The sequence below is a fragment of the Mus pahari genome, chromosome 5 (genome assembly GCF_900095145.1).
Source record: "Mus pahari chromosome 5, PAHARI_EIJ_v1.1, whole genome shotgun sequence".
NCBI classification, from domain to species: domain Eukaryota; kingdom Metazoa; phylum Chordata; class Mammalia; order Rodentia; family Muridae; genus Mus; species Mus pahari.
Genome location: NC_034594.1, coordinates 137,851,156 through 137,868,242, shown reverse-complemented (window position 1 = coordinate 137,868,242; position 17,087 = coordinate 137,851,156). Strand labels below are relative to the sequence as shown.

At 47.6% G+C, this 17,087-nt stretch overlaps 1 protein-coding gene across 1 annotated transcript; it reads left to right on the top strand.

Annotated features, from left to right (window-relative positions):
- The first annotated feature begins 1,163 nt into the window (after positions 1-1,163).
- Sft2d2 (SFT2 domain containing 2) lies at positions 1,164-16,113 on the top strand. Its single transcript, XM_021198965.2, has 8 exons — positions 1,164-1,308; positions 7,481-7,567; positions 7,764-7,849; positions 10,700-10,781; positions 11,884-11,919; positions 12,007-12,062; positions 12,932-12,961; positions 15,505-16,113. The coding sequence occupies exons 1-8, from the start codon at positions 1,246-1,248 to the stop codon at positions 15,542-15,544; spliced, it is 480 nt and encodes a 159-aa protein (XP_021054624.1). The 5' UTR covers positions 1,164-1,245; the 3' UTR covers positions 15,545-16,113.
- Positions 16,114-17,087: the final 974 nt, after the last annotated feature.

Sequence of the window (17,087 nt, the reverse complement as noted above, 5' to 3'; positions counted from 1 at the left end):
TACTAAATGCTAACTAAATGCCCCTCCACTCCAGACCCATCTATGTAGTCATACTTGCTTTCCACAGTCACGTTTGGAAGCCACTGTGCTCACTCTATAGAGGAAATCAGCTGGGGACCAGAAAGGCTAAGGAGCTTCTAGCTCAAGGCCACCTAGGTGGCAAATGACAGAGCTAGAGTGGATCTTCCTGACTCCAGTGGATGGCCTTTGCACTGTGCTCTGATGTTTGATGTCTTAGAGAGAAGTGTAAGAACTCACTGGAGAATGTGACAGGTAAGAGGAATCCCTGCAGAGGCAGCAGCAGCTGGTCTTAAAGGTCTTAAGTATTTATACAAACGAAGGAGGACGCTGGAGACCTCACAAGATAATATGTGGGAGATAAAGTGACCTAGGAGGTGTTTCTGGAGTTCCTCTGTGGTCTCCTTTCCCTTTTTTGGGAAGCAGGGACAGTGGTGGAAATTGAACCCAAAGCCTTGCATATGCTAGGCAAGCATTCTCTCACTGAGCTACACCTTGGTCTCAGTGCCTTTTCTGAACCAGTTTAGTCTTAACATAGCTGTTCCAGATATCTCTGGCCACCAGTGTGCAAGGTGATCAAATTTCTGTCCTGTCTGGAAAAGCCGATGACTTCATATGGATTCTGCTTCAGCTGCACCAAAATATTGATTCTCCTCACCATTTGTCATCTGTTCTGTCCAAGTCATACCTCCCGAGTCACTTCCACTAGGAATGACGTAGGAATTGATGCAGTACACACAGTTGTACTGCTACAGCCTGTTGCACACTGATTTGTTCCACTTAGCGTAGGAATTATATATATATATATATATATATATATATATATATATATATTTATAGATCTGCGGTGTACACACAACCACCAGCGGATTAACTTCAGCATCTATGGGTAAGTCTGCGAAAGGCTTGCGTTCTTCCAGGCCCTGGCACATGGTGGTATGGTGGTGCTGGGCGCTGGAAGGAATCCGTGAAGCCCGGGCGCGCAGCCAGCTTTCAGGTTAGGTGTCGCCTGGCCAACTTCACCCCGACTCTCTCGGCCCCGCCCAGGGTGACCCCTAGGAGCTCGTTCAGGAGGTGTGTCTGGCGCGGGGCATGCCGGGCGGGCAGGTGGCCAGGTGCCTGGGCGGGGCGCGCCGTGGTTGGCAGCGGGCGGAGGGGCGGCGGCTGCGCACCCGAAGAGTGGTCGGCTGAGCGAACGCCAAAGGCGGCGGCGGTCGGGACCCCGACATGGACAAGCTGAAGAAGGTGCTAAGCGGCCAGGACACCGAAGACCGCAGCGGTCTGTCCGAGGTGCGTGCACCGGGGGAGTTGGCATTTCTTGGAAAGCTGCCCTGCTGTCCTCCGGCCCTCGGCGTTGAGCTCTGCCGGGACACAGCCACAGGTGGTAGCGCGGGCTTCGTGGAAGGCGTGGCTCCCGAACCCTCCCCAGCCTTCCCTCCGAAGGGCTTGAGGCTCTGAATCAAGACCCCAGAAATCGGTGGAGTGGGAGTGTGGTTCCTGGGGCCTCCTGGAGCCCCGGCCCCGAGCCCCATCCCAGCCGGACCGGCCAGGGAGAGCCCTTTGGAGTTGGGCGAGGCCGGCGGACAGGATCCACCGCGGGATCGCGCGGAATTGTTTAGGTTGTGGGCTGTGAGATCCAGACCTTATGCGTACTGCTTTGTAATTGTAAAACTCCGTGAACGCCTGATAGTAGGGACTCATTTACCAGGTCTCTGAATCTCCAAGGCTATTTTTCTAGACTATAGATTCCCAGCACGCCCGGAGACCGCCAGTGTTTATTAGTAGGGCTTTGATGGCTCTGAAACTTGTCCACTGGTTCCTGTGCTCCAGAGACACTCAGAATGTCATATTTTGGGTGCTTTGAAAGTTTGTTTACATTTCCTTTCTTGATTGAAGACAGAATTACGTTTTACTTGATGTATCCTTAGCCCCGGTTTCCCCTTCTGAGAAAGAAGGGTGTTGAACAAGATGCAATAGCCCTTTCTCCTAGGAAATTGGACTTCCTCTTTAATGTTTACTTGATTTTCTTGTGGTTTTCCCAACATTCTGCTCTCACTTCTGTGGTTGATTTTGTTCTGAGTTTTTGTCTTTGCCAAAACAAAACAAAACAAAAAACAAAAACAAACAAACAAAAAACCCCCACAACTGCACCTCAAAGAGAATAAGAAATTATTTTGAAGCCAAATACGAGTGACCATGGCCCCGGGACAGATTCAGGTTTCTGCAAATTCAGTGTTCCAACATGATAACAGTTTGATAAGTTCTTAGAGTAACAACAAATTAATAAATTAAGGTACTTTTCAGACGCATCAGTGGAAGCGGTAAGCAGGCAGTCATGGCAGCGTGGAGGAATCTCAGCCGCAGCTCCCAGAGGCTGCCCAGTGGCATTCTAAAACCTTATTAAGTTAATAAATTCCAAGGTGTTTCTCCCTAGCAGTTTCAGGGAGGTTAGTCACTGTTACATCAGACACAGGTGGGCAAGAAATGACTGCTTCCTGGAGACTAAGGATAACCCAAGGTCAGTTGCAATTAGGCTCAGTGACTGCAACTTTCCAGCCTCTGCATGATCATTAAAATTTGAATCAGTGATTTCATGTTTTAATTGTTTTTTAAAAAAATTTCTGTGAACTTTCATATGAGAAGAAGCCTCCCCCCCCCCCCAAAGCCCAAGATTTAGTTGACCACCATTGTCATGTAAAGATAAGCTCTGTAGAAGGGACAGGCTTGTACAAAGTTGGGGTCTTAGGGGAGACTGGTGGTAGTGAGGTGTTGTTCATCTTCGGGAGTGACTAGTGTGGTGCCATTTGAAAACAAACTGCCTAGTCGTCCCCCCACCCCCTTCCTAACTGGTGAATGCCTGTGTTGGACACAGGGAAGGGCTTTGATCTTCACTTACACTTAGGCATATGTTACATCTATTTTTAAAAGATTGTGGCTTTGCTCTTGTTTGAAAATATTCTCAGCGGGGCACTGGTGGCACACACCTTTCATCCCAGTGCTTGGGAGGCAGAGGCAGGTGGATTTCTGAGTTCGAGGCCAGCCTGGTCTACAGAGTGAGTTCCAGGACAGCCAGGGAAACCCTGTCTTGAAAAACCAAAAAAAAAAAAAAAAAAAACCCAAACCCCAAACTGTTTCCTCTTTCCTAGTGCGATTCCTGTTGTGCACCATTGTGTGGCATTTCCAGGGTTTGAACTCCAGGAAATAGTCTGTAGCCAATAGGGTTCCTCTAGGGGATGTTTTGGCTTGGTAATCACTTACTAGGGGCCCGCCTCCCTTTAAGTACTCACTAGTATGGTCACACTTTCCATGGTTTTGAGACCAGAAAAACTGAAGGCTCCTGTGGTTAAATTCCCATTTGTGTGGTTAGCTGGATGGAGTTGCTTTCAAGTCTTTTTCAGTTATATAACCTGTAAGAGGTTTCTGGAAAAGTTAAAAATATTTTTTTCTAATTTATTTTAACTGCCTACCGAAAAAGTTGGCAGGACTCATACGTACAAACAGCCTTATGATCCGAGTCTTCTGACCCCCGTCTTCGTAATCACACTCAAGTCCTGGTTTCAGTGGAGTCCTTTCTGAAAGAATAGGCTTTCTGTTTTCTGGAAAGGGTTCTTGGGACAAGGAAGGTCAGAAGGATGTCTGATCATACCTCCCAGGGATAAAAGGGTCCCTCTCTCACCGGCTGCCAGTCTCGCCTCCCTGGGCAGTCCTCTTGGCAGGAGTCTCTCTTCCTTCTGCATTCTGGAGTCAAAAGGACCTTTGTGCATGACCACCAGTCAGACAGCTTGTGAATACATTCCCTACGCATTCTATCTAGGTACTATTTTAGCCGTTTTGGTTTTTGAAAAAGCTCTGTGCTAGCAGGGTTGCCAGAAACAACAGCTTCGAGAGAGATTTTTCCATCAAGTGAATTCGCTTTCAAAAATTGACAAAAAGTACTTTCCTTTCACGGAGTCTGCTTAGAAGAAGTGGAACAAAAGCTTTATCCTCTTCCCCTGTCAGAACACACATAGAGTGGGAAACGTGGTGGTGAATTATCCCTGTGCCCTATCACCACTAAAGAAAAGGTTGCATGTTGGATGAGCATTTAGGCAGGGACGTCTTGAGACGTTTGTGGATCCCAAGTGTTACTCTTGACTGACGGTAGAAAGCACAGCCATACTTTTTGGCAGAAATGCTTTCTCTTGCCAAATGATTTTATTTTATTTAATTCGTTTATTTCCAGACAGGGTTTCTCTGTGTATCCCTGGCTGTTCTGGAACTTGCTCTGTAGAGCAAGCTGGCCTTGAACTGAGAGAGATCCATCTGCCTCTGCCTCCTGATGGGATTGCTTGCTGCCACCACCACCACCCCTACTGTTCATCTAGTCTCCCAGTCAGTTGGGAATCGAACTGTGGTCCCCCACGTGAGAGGTGGGGATACTCATCACTATGGTAACAGGATGACTCATGTTGGTGATTTTAATGTCTTCAAAGCATGACTCTCACTGTCTTGCTTACATTCCGGAATGTTACGAGTGCCAAGGCCAGTTCAACATTGATACTTTTCAGTTTATCCCTAAACAGAAGACGGTTGAAGTCTCTGGGTGTGGGTGTTGATGCCGGGGATTCTCAGATGCTTATTCCCTGCTCTGAGATGCCTCCTCTCCTTACATGGCTTGGTTGTCACCATGCAGGGTTGGGAAGAGTGGGAGCTGTTGTTCATTTCCTTCTGCTCTTGGTGGGAGAGTAATTACATGAGTTAGTCAGAAGAGGTCTAACCTGATTGTCTAGGGCCCTGTCAAGCCTGGTAGCAGCATCCATGGCTACTTTAGAGCCAGGGAAGTTGGAGAAACAAGACTCTTCTAGTTGGATAAGTAGCCTCTGCTTAGAAACACAGGGCTCCGCTGTCGGGTCCTAACGTGGTGGTACATGCCGTGTGTGTGTGTGTGTGTGTGTGTGTGTGTGTGTGTGTGTGTGTGTGTGTATTTATATATACACATGTATGTGAAATTAATTATATGGAATGAATGGCACGAATGAACACACACACACACACACACACATACACACACACACGGAGATAGTTATAATTACATCGTTTCCCCCTTCCCTTTTCTCCCTCCAACCCTTTTTGTGTATCAGCCACCAGCTTGCTTCCTTTCAGATTCATGGCCTCTTTCTTTTGTTGTTGTTATTGATCTTGTGTTTGTTACCTGGTGGCGGTGATGGTGGCCATGGTGTGTGTGTGTGTGTGTGTGTGTGTGTGTGTGTGTGTTTTACTAAGTACACAATACCACCTGCTCAGCCTGCATGATGTTACCTGTATATTTTCAGCTGATCACTTGGTATTAGAGAGCCAGTTGGGTGCTCCCTGGGGAAGACGTTTCACACGCTCCTAGCATTCCATAGTTGCCTGTGGCTGTCTAGGGTTGAGGCCTCTTATGTTTTCCCTTTTCCACTTTAGCATGTCTATTGGTGTTTCCCTTGTCCAGGTTGTGTTTAGGCAGCCTTGTTAGTGGGACTTCAAGGGTGTAGCTCCTAACATTTCTAGAAGACATAATCTTACAACAGCCTGCCTGTTCCCCTGGCTCTGAAAGGTTTTCTAGGCCTTCTTCTGCAGTGACCCCTGAACCACAGGCGCTGGAGTTCTGTTGTAGAGCTATCAGTTGGGACTGGGCTCTACATCTCTGTATTCTGATTGGTTTTGTTGTTGGATTTTTGTCATGGTCTCTTTTGCAAAGAGAGGTTTCCTTGATGAGGGCTGAGTACTACACTTACCTGTGGGATAAGGACAAATATTTGGAATGTAGTTAGGGATTATAGGGTACAACCCCTTTTTGAGGTGCTAGAGATGGAACCCAAAGTCTTGCTGATGCTAGGTGAGTACTGTACCACTGAGCTACACCCCTATGCCCCTCTCCCCAATGTGCTTTCTCTTCAGGGTTATACTCTGCCAAGTTTCTACAGCTGCTCAGAGGGTGTGTCTGTGTGTGTGCAGTGTAGGGACCTGTGACTATGGAAGTTGGAGGAGGGGCTCCTTTCTGATAACTTTCTCCTGGGTGGAGATTAAGCCTTTCTGCACAGTGCCTGTCACACCCTGGGAGCCTCTTTGTCATCTCTTCCAGCTTCTGGTTTGGCAAGTGGGAAATAGGTCATAGAGGCAGGGCCAGTCAGGGCTGAGGGAGTGGTCCCTCTCACCTGCCTTCCTCCATCAGTTGGGTGGCAGTGGAGTAGGCAGCTTTACCCTCGCTGTGAGGCTGTGCTGCCTGCATAAGGGGAGCTTGCGTGTGTCAATGCTGACCTGGCTCTGCTGATTCCTGTGTCCATCTGTGGGCAGTGAACCCTCTGTATCTCACGGAGCGCCTAGAATGGCCTACTAGTACACACTTGTCATCTTTGATATGGGAAAGGGCCACTGAGCTTTGCTCTCGAACTTTTCTCCTTTAGTAGAGTTCTCCATGACATGTTGACTTCCCTTGAACTTTACCCGAAGCAGGCATTAATCAGGCTGGTCGAGAATCAAGAGGAATGGTAGTAATTGGCTGGGGTTGACTGTGGGTGGTTTGGCTGTAGCTAGCACACGTAAGTAAGACTAAATAACAAGGATGCATTGTGGTAAGTATGAGGGCCTTCTCACTCTGAGGTTCCAGAACTGTTGCAGTGACTTCAAGGGTGGTAAGAGAGATAAGAGAGTATGGCCAGTGTCCAGCCCTCACGCTCATCTTCTTCCATGACCCAGGCAGGCAGAGCGCTGCCCTTCTAGTTGTAGGCTTGTCCTGCCTGGACTGTAGTAAAGGCTGTGCTAAGGCCAGCCTCCCTGCTTGTGCTGAAGCAGGAACTCTCTGCCCTGGTGACGCCCTCCTGAGGCGCAGTAAACTTCTGTAAGCTACTGGAGGGAAGAGCGGGTGAGAACAGGGGTTCATCGCTCTGATGAGAGCTGTATGCAGAGACTTTGTGTAGCTGTGAGTGTGTAGGATCCCACATTCCCTTCCTTTATCCTTCCTTCCTTCCCTCCCTCCCTCCACCCTCCTTTCTTCCTTCCTTACTTTTTTTGTCATGTACGTGTGTGTGAGTGCATGGGCAGCACTTGGGTGGAGGCAAGGAATCAACCTGCTTGTTGTACCTTTATGTGGTATCCAGGGAGGGAACTCAGGTCCCAAGCTTGCACTCCAAGCTCCCCCCCCACCCCCCACATCCCCACCCTCTGAGCTATCTCACCAGCTTGAAGCACTATTTTTTTTAAAGATTTATTTATAATTATATGTAAGTACACTGTAGCTGTCTTCAGATCACCAGAAGAGCCACCATGTGGTTGCTGGGATTTGAAGAGCAGTCAGTGCTCTTAACCGCTGAGCCATCTCTCCAGCCCCCCTCGATGCACCATTTTTATTGGCCCTTCAGACTGTCTCTAAATTAATTGTGTTTTGTTTGTTTGTTTTCAGTAAGTGTGCCTGATGTATATAATTGTCATTTTGAAACTGCAGGTTGTGGAGGCGTCGTCACTAAGCTGGGGCACCAGAATAAAAGGCTTCATTGCATGTTTTGTTCTGGGAATCGTGTGCTCAGTGCTGGTAAGCTTTCCTCCTACCCAATGCCTTTGCCCAGTTCTCTGCCGTAGCCTTCCCTTTGGCCCAGTTACTTTTCTCTGTGACACTTCATTAAATCGAGTGGATAACAACAGTGGAGGGAGGCAGGGAGGGCAGCTCTGTGGCTCTGGTGGCAGGGCGTCACTATGCTCACGTGCGCGTGTCCTCTGCTTCCCTTTAGGGGACTCTTCTGCTGTGGGTGCCCAGGAAGGGACTCGGCCTCTTTGCAGTGTTTTATACCCTGGGTAACATCACATCAATCGGGAGGTAACCTTTCTCTTTCTCTTTGCTTCAACCGTGCTGTTTATTAAACAATAAAATATCCATCATGTTTGAGGGAGGAAGGGAGAAGGATGCTCCGTGTTTTTAAGGATTCAGAAAGAAGGAAGGTAGATACTTGGCATATATCACATTCATATCTTATTTGAAAAACATCTTATGTTGTAGTTTATCTCTGTGACACCCCTGGGAGAATGCAGAAATGGTGTCACCAGTGCTTTCTATGAGGGAACTGTGGCAGAAAGCGTTGGAATAGTTTCTCCTGGGTACACGGTGTGGCCAGCCCTCCCTATGTGACTCTTTCTGCCCTCAGAGACTAAGATGCAGCTGCTGCTTCTGAAAGGGCTCCCTAGGGGAGTGCCTGTGAGACTGGCAGCTAGTTACCATGGATACCAGACCATCCTCCCGGGGTGAGGCAGGCACAGGATGGGGTGCTTTCCGGAGGAGGCCACCCATTCAGCCTACTTCAGGTGTACAGCTGCTGGCTTGACCTCGATCACTCTGATACCTCAACTGCACCTGTGCACAGGTGCCTCAGATGGGCGATGCTGGCCTGGTCCTGACAGAATGCATTTCAGAAACCCCACTAGGTCATCTTTCCTTTCCTTTCCTCTCCTTCCCCCATGTTTCTATAAATAATTTCAGAGTCCTGTTGGGGAGGGGGTCCAGGAGCCCAGGTTTTCCCATGTGTCATAATTACTCAGCCATAATTCTTCAGTAGCTGTTGTCTTTTCTTACCTGGCTTTCTTCCTCATCCCTGTGGTGGTTTGGCCCTGACTGCTTGATTTTGGGCCTACTAGGTAAGTGCTATGGCCTGGACTCAGAGACTAGAAAAGTCAGGCAGAGTGGACCGGACTTGCCAGCCATGCTGAGAGACGTGAACCAGTGACGCAGCAGATAATGGAAGAGAAGCTCTGAGAGAGCTGACTACCAGCGGGTCAGGGGCAGTTTCTTATGGACTGCTCTTAGCTCTGTCCATCTCCTCCTTACGCAGCTACTCCATCCTTCTCTGTTGGTGTTCTCCATCCCTCTTCACCTCTGCCTAGGGAGCCTTTGTTTATAGCCCTCTGTGTGACTCCCTGCCCCTTCTCTGCAGGAGGAATCCAAACTGTGCTGCTGGAATATCTCCAAGCATCCCCGTGCTGCTTCTCCGGCTGTGCTCTCTGTCTGCCGTCCTGCCCACCTCTCTGCTCCCCAGTTTGTCAGTTAACTTGCTCATTTGTCAGATGCTGGCTCTCATCTCACCTCTTGTGCACGTGTGTGCGTGTGCGCATGCTTGTGTATGCGCATGTGTGAAGCTTACTGTCTCCTTCCTGGAACTGGTAACCCTCCCCCTCCTCCTCTGGGCTCCTTCTGTCCTAACTATACTTACATGACAGCACAGGTTGCAATGACTTGTTAACACTGTAAAACACTTGTCAAGGTCTGCCTGCCTGTGTACCTCACTTGTCCCCAGTGCTACCCAAACTCCAGCACTGTTCCTATCCAGCAGTCAGGTGGATAGTGGAATGTATGATCTGGCCTTAATTAATTAATGAAATGAGACAGGGTCTCTACATAGCCCTGCCGGTCCTGGAACTCACTACATATGTAGACTAGCCTGGTTTGAAGTTCACAGAGATCTGCCTGCTTGTGTGTCACCATACCCAGCTGGTCTTAGCTTCTCCACTTTGTGTTTTCAATAAGATGCTGGCCCTCAGTGATGTTGCCTTGAAATCTTCTCAGAAACTGGCTTTTGTGGGTTTGCATTGCGCCTACAGTGCGGGTTAAATGTATAGTCTATTGTGAGCATAATTATACATGTATGTTGCTTACTCCAAAAGAGATTATCTTAATGGGACAGACTCCATAGCAGGGCAGAGGGAAGCAGTGAAGGGGCCTTATTTTTTGGTGTCATGAGGGGTTTCTGACCTTACACAGATTCTATTTATACACGCATGCCTTATATCTGGTTCTTACTTTGTTGGGAAAAGAAATTTCTGAGCCTGGACACTTGAGCTCAGAAAATAGCTTAACTTCAAAGAGAGGCAGACGTATTGTAAACAACAACAAACTGCCTTTTTTTTGAATGCTCAGTAGTTAATGTCATCTGCTGTCCCTTGTGTTGAGTGTCACCTGTAAGGTGCTCCCACTGTTTGTCACTTGGGCACTTCTTTGGGATCCAGGAAGTGTGACCGAAGCCTGGTGCCTCACTTGGTGTGTCAGGGCACAAGTGCTTCCCTTATGACCGCTCTTCCATTAGCGAGCTCTGGCATTCCCTTCGTACGGAATCACACTGTGAGGCCTTCAGAGTAGATGTGGCCGAGCGCTAGCTCTTTGTCTTCCCATGTGACCAGATAGGTACAGTAACCCCCAGCCCAGAGTTGTGGAGGGGACGAAATGAGTACTGTCTGTGACACCCGGCACTTAGCAGGCTGTAGGCTGGCACACCAGCAACCGTAGTAGGTGTTGGTAAGTCGGAGTCATGGTTTGCTTCTCTGGGTAGGTAGTCAGGGAGGCAGGGTAGCACCTTTCAGAGAGGGTGGTGTGCAGCATGTAGAGAGTTGTTCTGCGGCAGAACACTTATGCCCCGCTCTTACATAGTTGGGTGACCTTGGTTATGTAACCACCTGGGCTTTTTCTTCCTCTCTAAAATGAGTGTACTAATTGTCCCTACTTCAGAGGTCCCTGATGAATTAAACGAGGGCAGTGCACAAAAGGCCTAGAAGTCCAGTGCCTGGCAGGAGCCGTTCCCACTAATACAGGTCCTGTTACTGCCACAGGAGCTCCTGGGGAGGTGGCTGCCCTGCCTCCTGTGGCTCTGCTCTGCCCGTAACGGCTTTTGTGTTTGCCTCTTAGTACCGTCTTCCTCATGGGGCCGGTGAAGCAGCTGAAGCGCATGTTTGAGCCTACGCGTCTCATCGCCACAATCCTGGTGCTGGTAAGGACAGACTGCTTTCCACCGAGGCTCTGTAGAGGACAGCCTGGCCTTTCTTTTCCTGCTTTACCTGCTTTAAACATGGCTTCATGCATGTTAGGCAAATGCTCCACCCCTGAGCTGCACTCCTTTTAGTTTTTCTGTTTGAGACGGGGCTTTATAGGTTGTTGAGATTGGCCTTGAAGTTACTGTTCTCTGCTGTACTTTCCAGAGTGTTAAGATCTCAGGCCTGTACTGCCATGGACGGCTGGAAGGTTTTATTTCTATCCCAGCAACACAGACTAGATCTTTCTTTCTTTTTTCTTTTTTCTTTCTTTCTTTCTTTCTTTCTTTTCTTTTCTTTTCTTTTTTTTTTTTACCCAGTTATCCATATAGCTGTCAAAATCTTTCCAGACCCCATTCTCTAGATTCCTAACGTAATTATCAGTATTGTGGGATTTGAACTTGATCAGCATATTTTAAATTTGACTTTTTGTGCATCTCTCACTCATTCATAGAAGAATGTTCTCCCAGGCCATGACTGTATTTGCCGTTTACTTATGTCCTTTCTGAGTACAGTGATGGGCATAGAGAATGCTAAGGGCACGTTGATTAAGGAATTGTAGGAGAGTGAGCGGAACGCAATAGGGGGCTGGAACACCTATCTTTTTCTTCTTCTTCTTCTTCTTTTTTTTTTTTCTCCCAGCTTTCAGATGTAGATGGCCTAACAAGTGTGTTGTGGAAAAACTGTGTGAGAAAGGACATCGTGTAGTGTCAGGTAAACTGATAGCAGGCTTCCTGGCTGTGGCTGACGTCTCAGGTTGACCTTAGTTCTCAGGTGCCTGTCCTCTGGAGGCTGGAATTGACAAGAGCTAAACTGCAGAGGTTTGTGGTCAGCTAACGTAGGTCTTGAATGAGAAGGTTGGTAGTTGAACAACTTGTCCAGAAAGGTGCTCTTATTTGCAGACATTTAGGGAAAGCTTAAACGTAGAAGCTCAGCTTTCTTTTCTTCATCCTGCACACATTTTTCTTGTTGAGTTGGATTTCTTTTCCTGACATGGTTGTTTGGATGGGTTAAACGTTTTGAACTGCATTGTATTAATGAGTGTTTTCTGTCTCTCTCTAGTTGTGTTTTGCACTTACCCTGTGCTCTGCCTTTTTGGTAAGTGTGAACTTTCGTCTTCTGTGCCCTTTTTTGGTTTATAGCCCTTGTCACACATGGTCCAGTAACTGTGTCATTTTTCTCTAGTGGAATAAGGGACTTGCACTCATCTTCTGTATTTTGCAGTCTTTGGCCTTGACGTGGTAAGTGACATCAGTGTCCCTTCCTTGTCCTCAGCCCTGCCTCTAACTCATGGAGGGAAAGAGGGAGAACCCGTGTGTTGTGGGTGGGAGGGTTAGGAACACCCAGAAGCTCTTGAGTTGACGATCTGTCACTATTGCAATGGAAGGCAGGTGTCAGAAGCCAGCCAGCTGACTCGGCCCACCACCAACAGGTGGCGTTAGCCGTCTTGAGTGGTCACTTGAGGCCGCTCATTTGTGGCCACAGCATTTTTGCCTTCCCAGGGAGTCAGCATTCCTCTGGGCTCAGGAAAATGGGGATTCCCTTTGAACTGACTATTGCTGCACTTATCTTGCATCTAACACACAGGGCAGGTGTCTCCCCTGCATAGTTTTCCTTACAGGCAGTGTAGTTTGGGTTCTTGAAACATTGTAAGCATTGTGCCAAGCTACATTGTTTTTTTTTTTTTTAATTAGTGGGAGCAGGATAGAACACTGATCTCACCTGGGTTGAAGTTAAATTCTCTTGGGAACTTATAAATCATTAGAACACAACTGTTGAGGAATTTATTTTTATTTTCTACAGATCAAACTCTGCTGTCATATGGGCACCTGGAGCCTGCCTGGTTTAGGTGGTCACTTCTGGCTCATGTGGTTAATCAGTGCCACAAGCAAAGCTAAGGTCAAAGGCTTGCAGTCATATGGGCCCCTTACTCTCCTCTGCCACGTAGCTACCCACAGGGCAGGCACAGTGTTTATATAAAGTGTGAGCACACACGTGAGTGCACACATCAGGATCAATCACTGGGTGCTCTCAGAGCCTCGGAAGCTTTCTGCTGGGGGCTTTCCATGGCTTCCATTCAACTCAATCTTTGGTTTGTTTTTCTTTGTAGGTATAGCCTTTCCTACATACCATATGCAAGGTAAGACTGTATTTGGATATATGGTTTCTTTGACTTGTAAACCATGATGTGTTTACATGGGGCTTTTAATTTTTTAAAAGGTTTATTTATTTATTTTTTAATGTGTATTTTGCCTGCATGTCTATCTCTTTACCGTGTTTGTGCATTTTCTCTGGAGGTTAGAAGGAGGGGGTTTAATACCCTGGAACTGGAATTAACAAATGGTTATAAGCTGCCATTGTGGGTGCTGGGAATTGAACCTGGGTCTCTGGAAGAGCAGCCAGTGCTCTTAGCCGCTGGACCATCCCTCCAGCTCCTGATATTGTGCTTAGTTTGGAGATGTTAGTGTAGTTGCAGAGAACGCATATTCTTATCTATCTTTACTAAAATTCTTTGAGCTAGCTAGGCACAGTTCACGCATCTGTTTTATAGATCAGTATGGTAAGGGCCACTCGTCTCCTGATCTCATTAGTGATCACGATTTAGCTAGTGATGTGTTGGCCAGACTGAGTTCCTGGTGTTTGGGGCAGGCTCCTCTAGTGGAAAATACTGGGATGCACACCGGTGTCCCTTTAATCTGTAGCTTTGAGGTGATGATTTGAAAGGCGATCAATTTAGTGTAACTGAACAAGAGCTACGGGGTCCCCATTGCTTGCCTGCTTTCTTACAGGGCCTCACTCTGAAAATTTTCAGAAGAGTCTGAAGGGAAAGTAGGTCAGGACAGTAGGGGACAGTGTTTCCTAGTTAGTGAGGTTGGTGGCTCTAGACCACCAGGACTCCGAGGAGACATTGATACTGGGAGCCCGTGGGGCTGGGCCTCCCCAGAGGTTTGGGAGATTGTTACATAACAACTTTTGATGATGGGCTTTTCATAGTTAGCCACAGGACCATTGCCTCTGATTCCATTCTAATGAAGCCCCTGAATTTCATTCTTCTTGGTCATCTACTAAGTAAAAATGTTTTCCATAATTGTGTTGAGGAAATGAAAGATTGTGCAGGGGTTGGGGAAGAGGTAGGACATTATGACTTGTACATTCCAGGTCTACTGCTAATGGTGATTTAAAGGTGTTTTGGAGTGAGGCTAACAAGCTAATTAAAGTGTACTTTTGTGCACAGGTCCCAGGGGCATAACAGTTGTGAAATACTGCCTTTGGGCAGGGAGAAACTTATTCTGAGACTATGGGCAGGGATATTCCAGGAGTTAGCTTGCTATGTGAAAGAAGCCAAGGCCTTCTATATCTGAGCATCTAATGAAGTATTTATCAATTTGGTAGCAGTTTGACCATATCTTGGTGCCTAAACTGCCTACATAATTTACTAGACCCATTGAAAATGAAAATGTGGGCTCTTGCTGGGTATGGTGGTGCACACCTTTAATCCCAACAGTCAGGAGGCAGAGGCAGGTCGAGTTCGAGTCCAGCCTGGTCTTCTGAGCAAGTTCCAGGACAGCCAGGGCTAAGATATGCTATCAAGGTAACCAGAGTGGACCTTTCTAAGCACAGAGCCTCATGCAGTCACAGTTACCCATGAAACTGGAGTTATTTGGTGTCTTTTTAAGGGGTTCTAAATTGATCAGGATGGGCATGTATGGGGGATAGAAACAATATAATTCTTTTTCAACTAGTGAGTTTTGTTGAACCAGATAGGTGTTTCCTTTAGTAGGAAACATTGTGATTTCCTTTAGAAATCACAAAGTGAGCTCTACCTGTGGCTTTTAGAATAGGTTTTCCAAGTATCCACAGAGCAGATCACACAGCAGTAAAAGTTGTAAGACAATGTGAGTTTGTAAAATAGGTTAAGCAAAATTAGGTGGGCTTCTGCAGCCCAACTTCCCAGGTCCCATAGCGTGCTGCAGGAAGGGACCTGGTTTGGTCATAAGCCCCCTGACTTTACAGAATACTCCTGGGACGTTAGTATATAGCAGACCTTAAACTTTTTCACTAGAATCTTTTTAGATTAAAAACAAAACTTTTTTTTTTTTTGATTCTCTGTGTAGCTTGTGTAGACCTCAAACTTAAAACCCTTTTGCCTCAGTACCCTGAGTGCTGGTATCTTAGGCCTGTATCACCATGGCATTATGCCTTGATGGCTTTTGATGTTAGAATTCCTTGCCTGCTCAGGCAGTTGGGTTCACTCACCTCATGTGATCCCTGAGTCCTTAGTTCCTGTACACCAAGAACACAGTGTCAAACCTGAAGAGGGGTGGGGTGAGAGCTTAGGTGTCTACCCAGGAGGGTGTAGTGAAGAGAATGGTCTGCCCCAACAGACAAGCCATCACTGAGACCCACCCTTTGCTTACCTGAGTTACACTGAATCCCAGGCAGCCTGTTAGCAATGCTGAGTGCCCGCACACATCTCCTTGTGCCAGGGACCTGAAGATGTTCCCTTCAAAGTCTTCCGCTGCTTGCCAGCAATGAAGAACAGCCCTGGTGACTGACTACACCTTAATGATGTCATAGGTCCGACCTCACTGTTTCCCCTCAGCAGCATGGTCTCCTGGGAGATGCTCAAGGAAGATCTTTGAGTGCTTATGTCCCTCCCATTCATCTCTGTTTCCTTCCTAGGGATGCTGTGAAGAAGTGCTTTGCCGTGTGTCTTACATAATGCACTGCCAGAGTGGATGAGCACGGGGAGCACGGTGGATGGAAGCTGGTAGACAGTTCTGTAAAAGCCCTTTAAGCCTCTGTCTAACAGACACGTGCCTTCTACTTGCAGCGGCGTGTGGCTTGCAATTTGGACATTTTTGAGGGTTGCCTGTGGGAATAGCCATGAGTCCTAGACCCTAATGTCTGTAACACGATCTGAGGCTCTGTGGCTTGTGTAGACAACTCCGCTTGTGACCGTTCACCTCTGGGAGGTATTCCACCGAGTGCTCACAAAGCAGTCTTTGGTAGCAGCAGATCAGCCTCAGGAGCAACTGATTCCCAGGCGGCAGCAGGAAGGTCTAGCAGGGCTTCTAGCGGAGCAGCAGGAAGTACAGAATTTTGAAGATTTGCCCCTCACCAAGAAAACCATTGCCACAGCCCTGCACAGCGTCTTCCCTGCTGTTTGAGAACAAGTGATTCTGCTTAGACCCTGGAAAACTGGGCCGGGATATATTGTTCCTTTGCCTGCGCGTTCCTTTTCTTGCTATTCTGAATTCAGCTCCTATGGAATGTATTTCTAGTGTTCAATGTGGATTCTTTCTCTTGCCCTCACCTCCTATGTCCAGTTTTGTCTTGTAACCTTGTGACACTGGTTAATTGAGAGTGAGGTAGTGACCTAAAATGCTATTTCCCTTTTGGACAAGAGCCATTAGAAAGTGAAACATCTTCATGTTCCTTGCTTTGTTTATTTGCCTTCATTATTTATGAATGTTTACTTTCTGTTCTTTGCTGGAGTTGGGATAAGGAAAGTGCATGGAAGACAGATCCCTCGTGGGCCTGCAAGAAGTAGGCATGCCCGCCAAGCAGCCTAAATGCTTCAGCATGGACACCAGTGGTCAGCCTGTAGGTGGGCATGCTGCAGCCTAGTGCCTAACCACACACAGCATCCTAGTGTTGGGGATCTCATCTTGTCCTCATGAGAGCCACGTGAGTTGTTTCAACTGCAGTCAAGGAACCAGGGCTCAGGTTGGTTTCTATGTCACCTGGAGCTCCAGCTGTGGCCTGACTCTCAGTCTCTGTTTTGACACTGAGTCTCCTGGCATGGCTCTGCTCAGAGCCTCTGTCATCTCTCATAACTGTTCCTTTCACCCTCCTGGCCTGTACCTTTTCTGATTTCAGCATCTATGTCACTTGTGCCACCTTCTACGAACTCCCCTGTTTTGCTTTTTGGCAGCTTACGTCTGCATCTGTAGGATGGCCAGCATCCCATGGTCCCTTTGAGCTGCTCAGTGTATCCCTTGTGTCATCAGTGTCTTGACAGCTTGAGGTCCTGGCAGCCTAGGTTTGCCCTTTCTCTTTGCACAAGGCCAGCTGTTTTACCTTGATCTCTGTTTTGTCACCACCAGGCCACAGGAAGCGAGAGCACTCATCTCTGTGGTTGTGGCCAGTTGCTGAACTGTGACTAATGACTGCCTTTTCTTCTGAGATGGAGAACTGTGGATAGGTTGGTCAGGATTAGGGCAGAGGGAAGCTCAGTCTTTCCAGATTCCTGCCACGCTGTT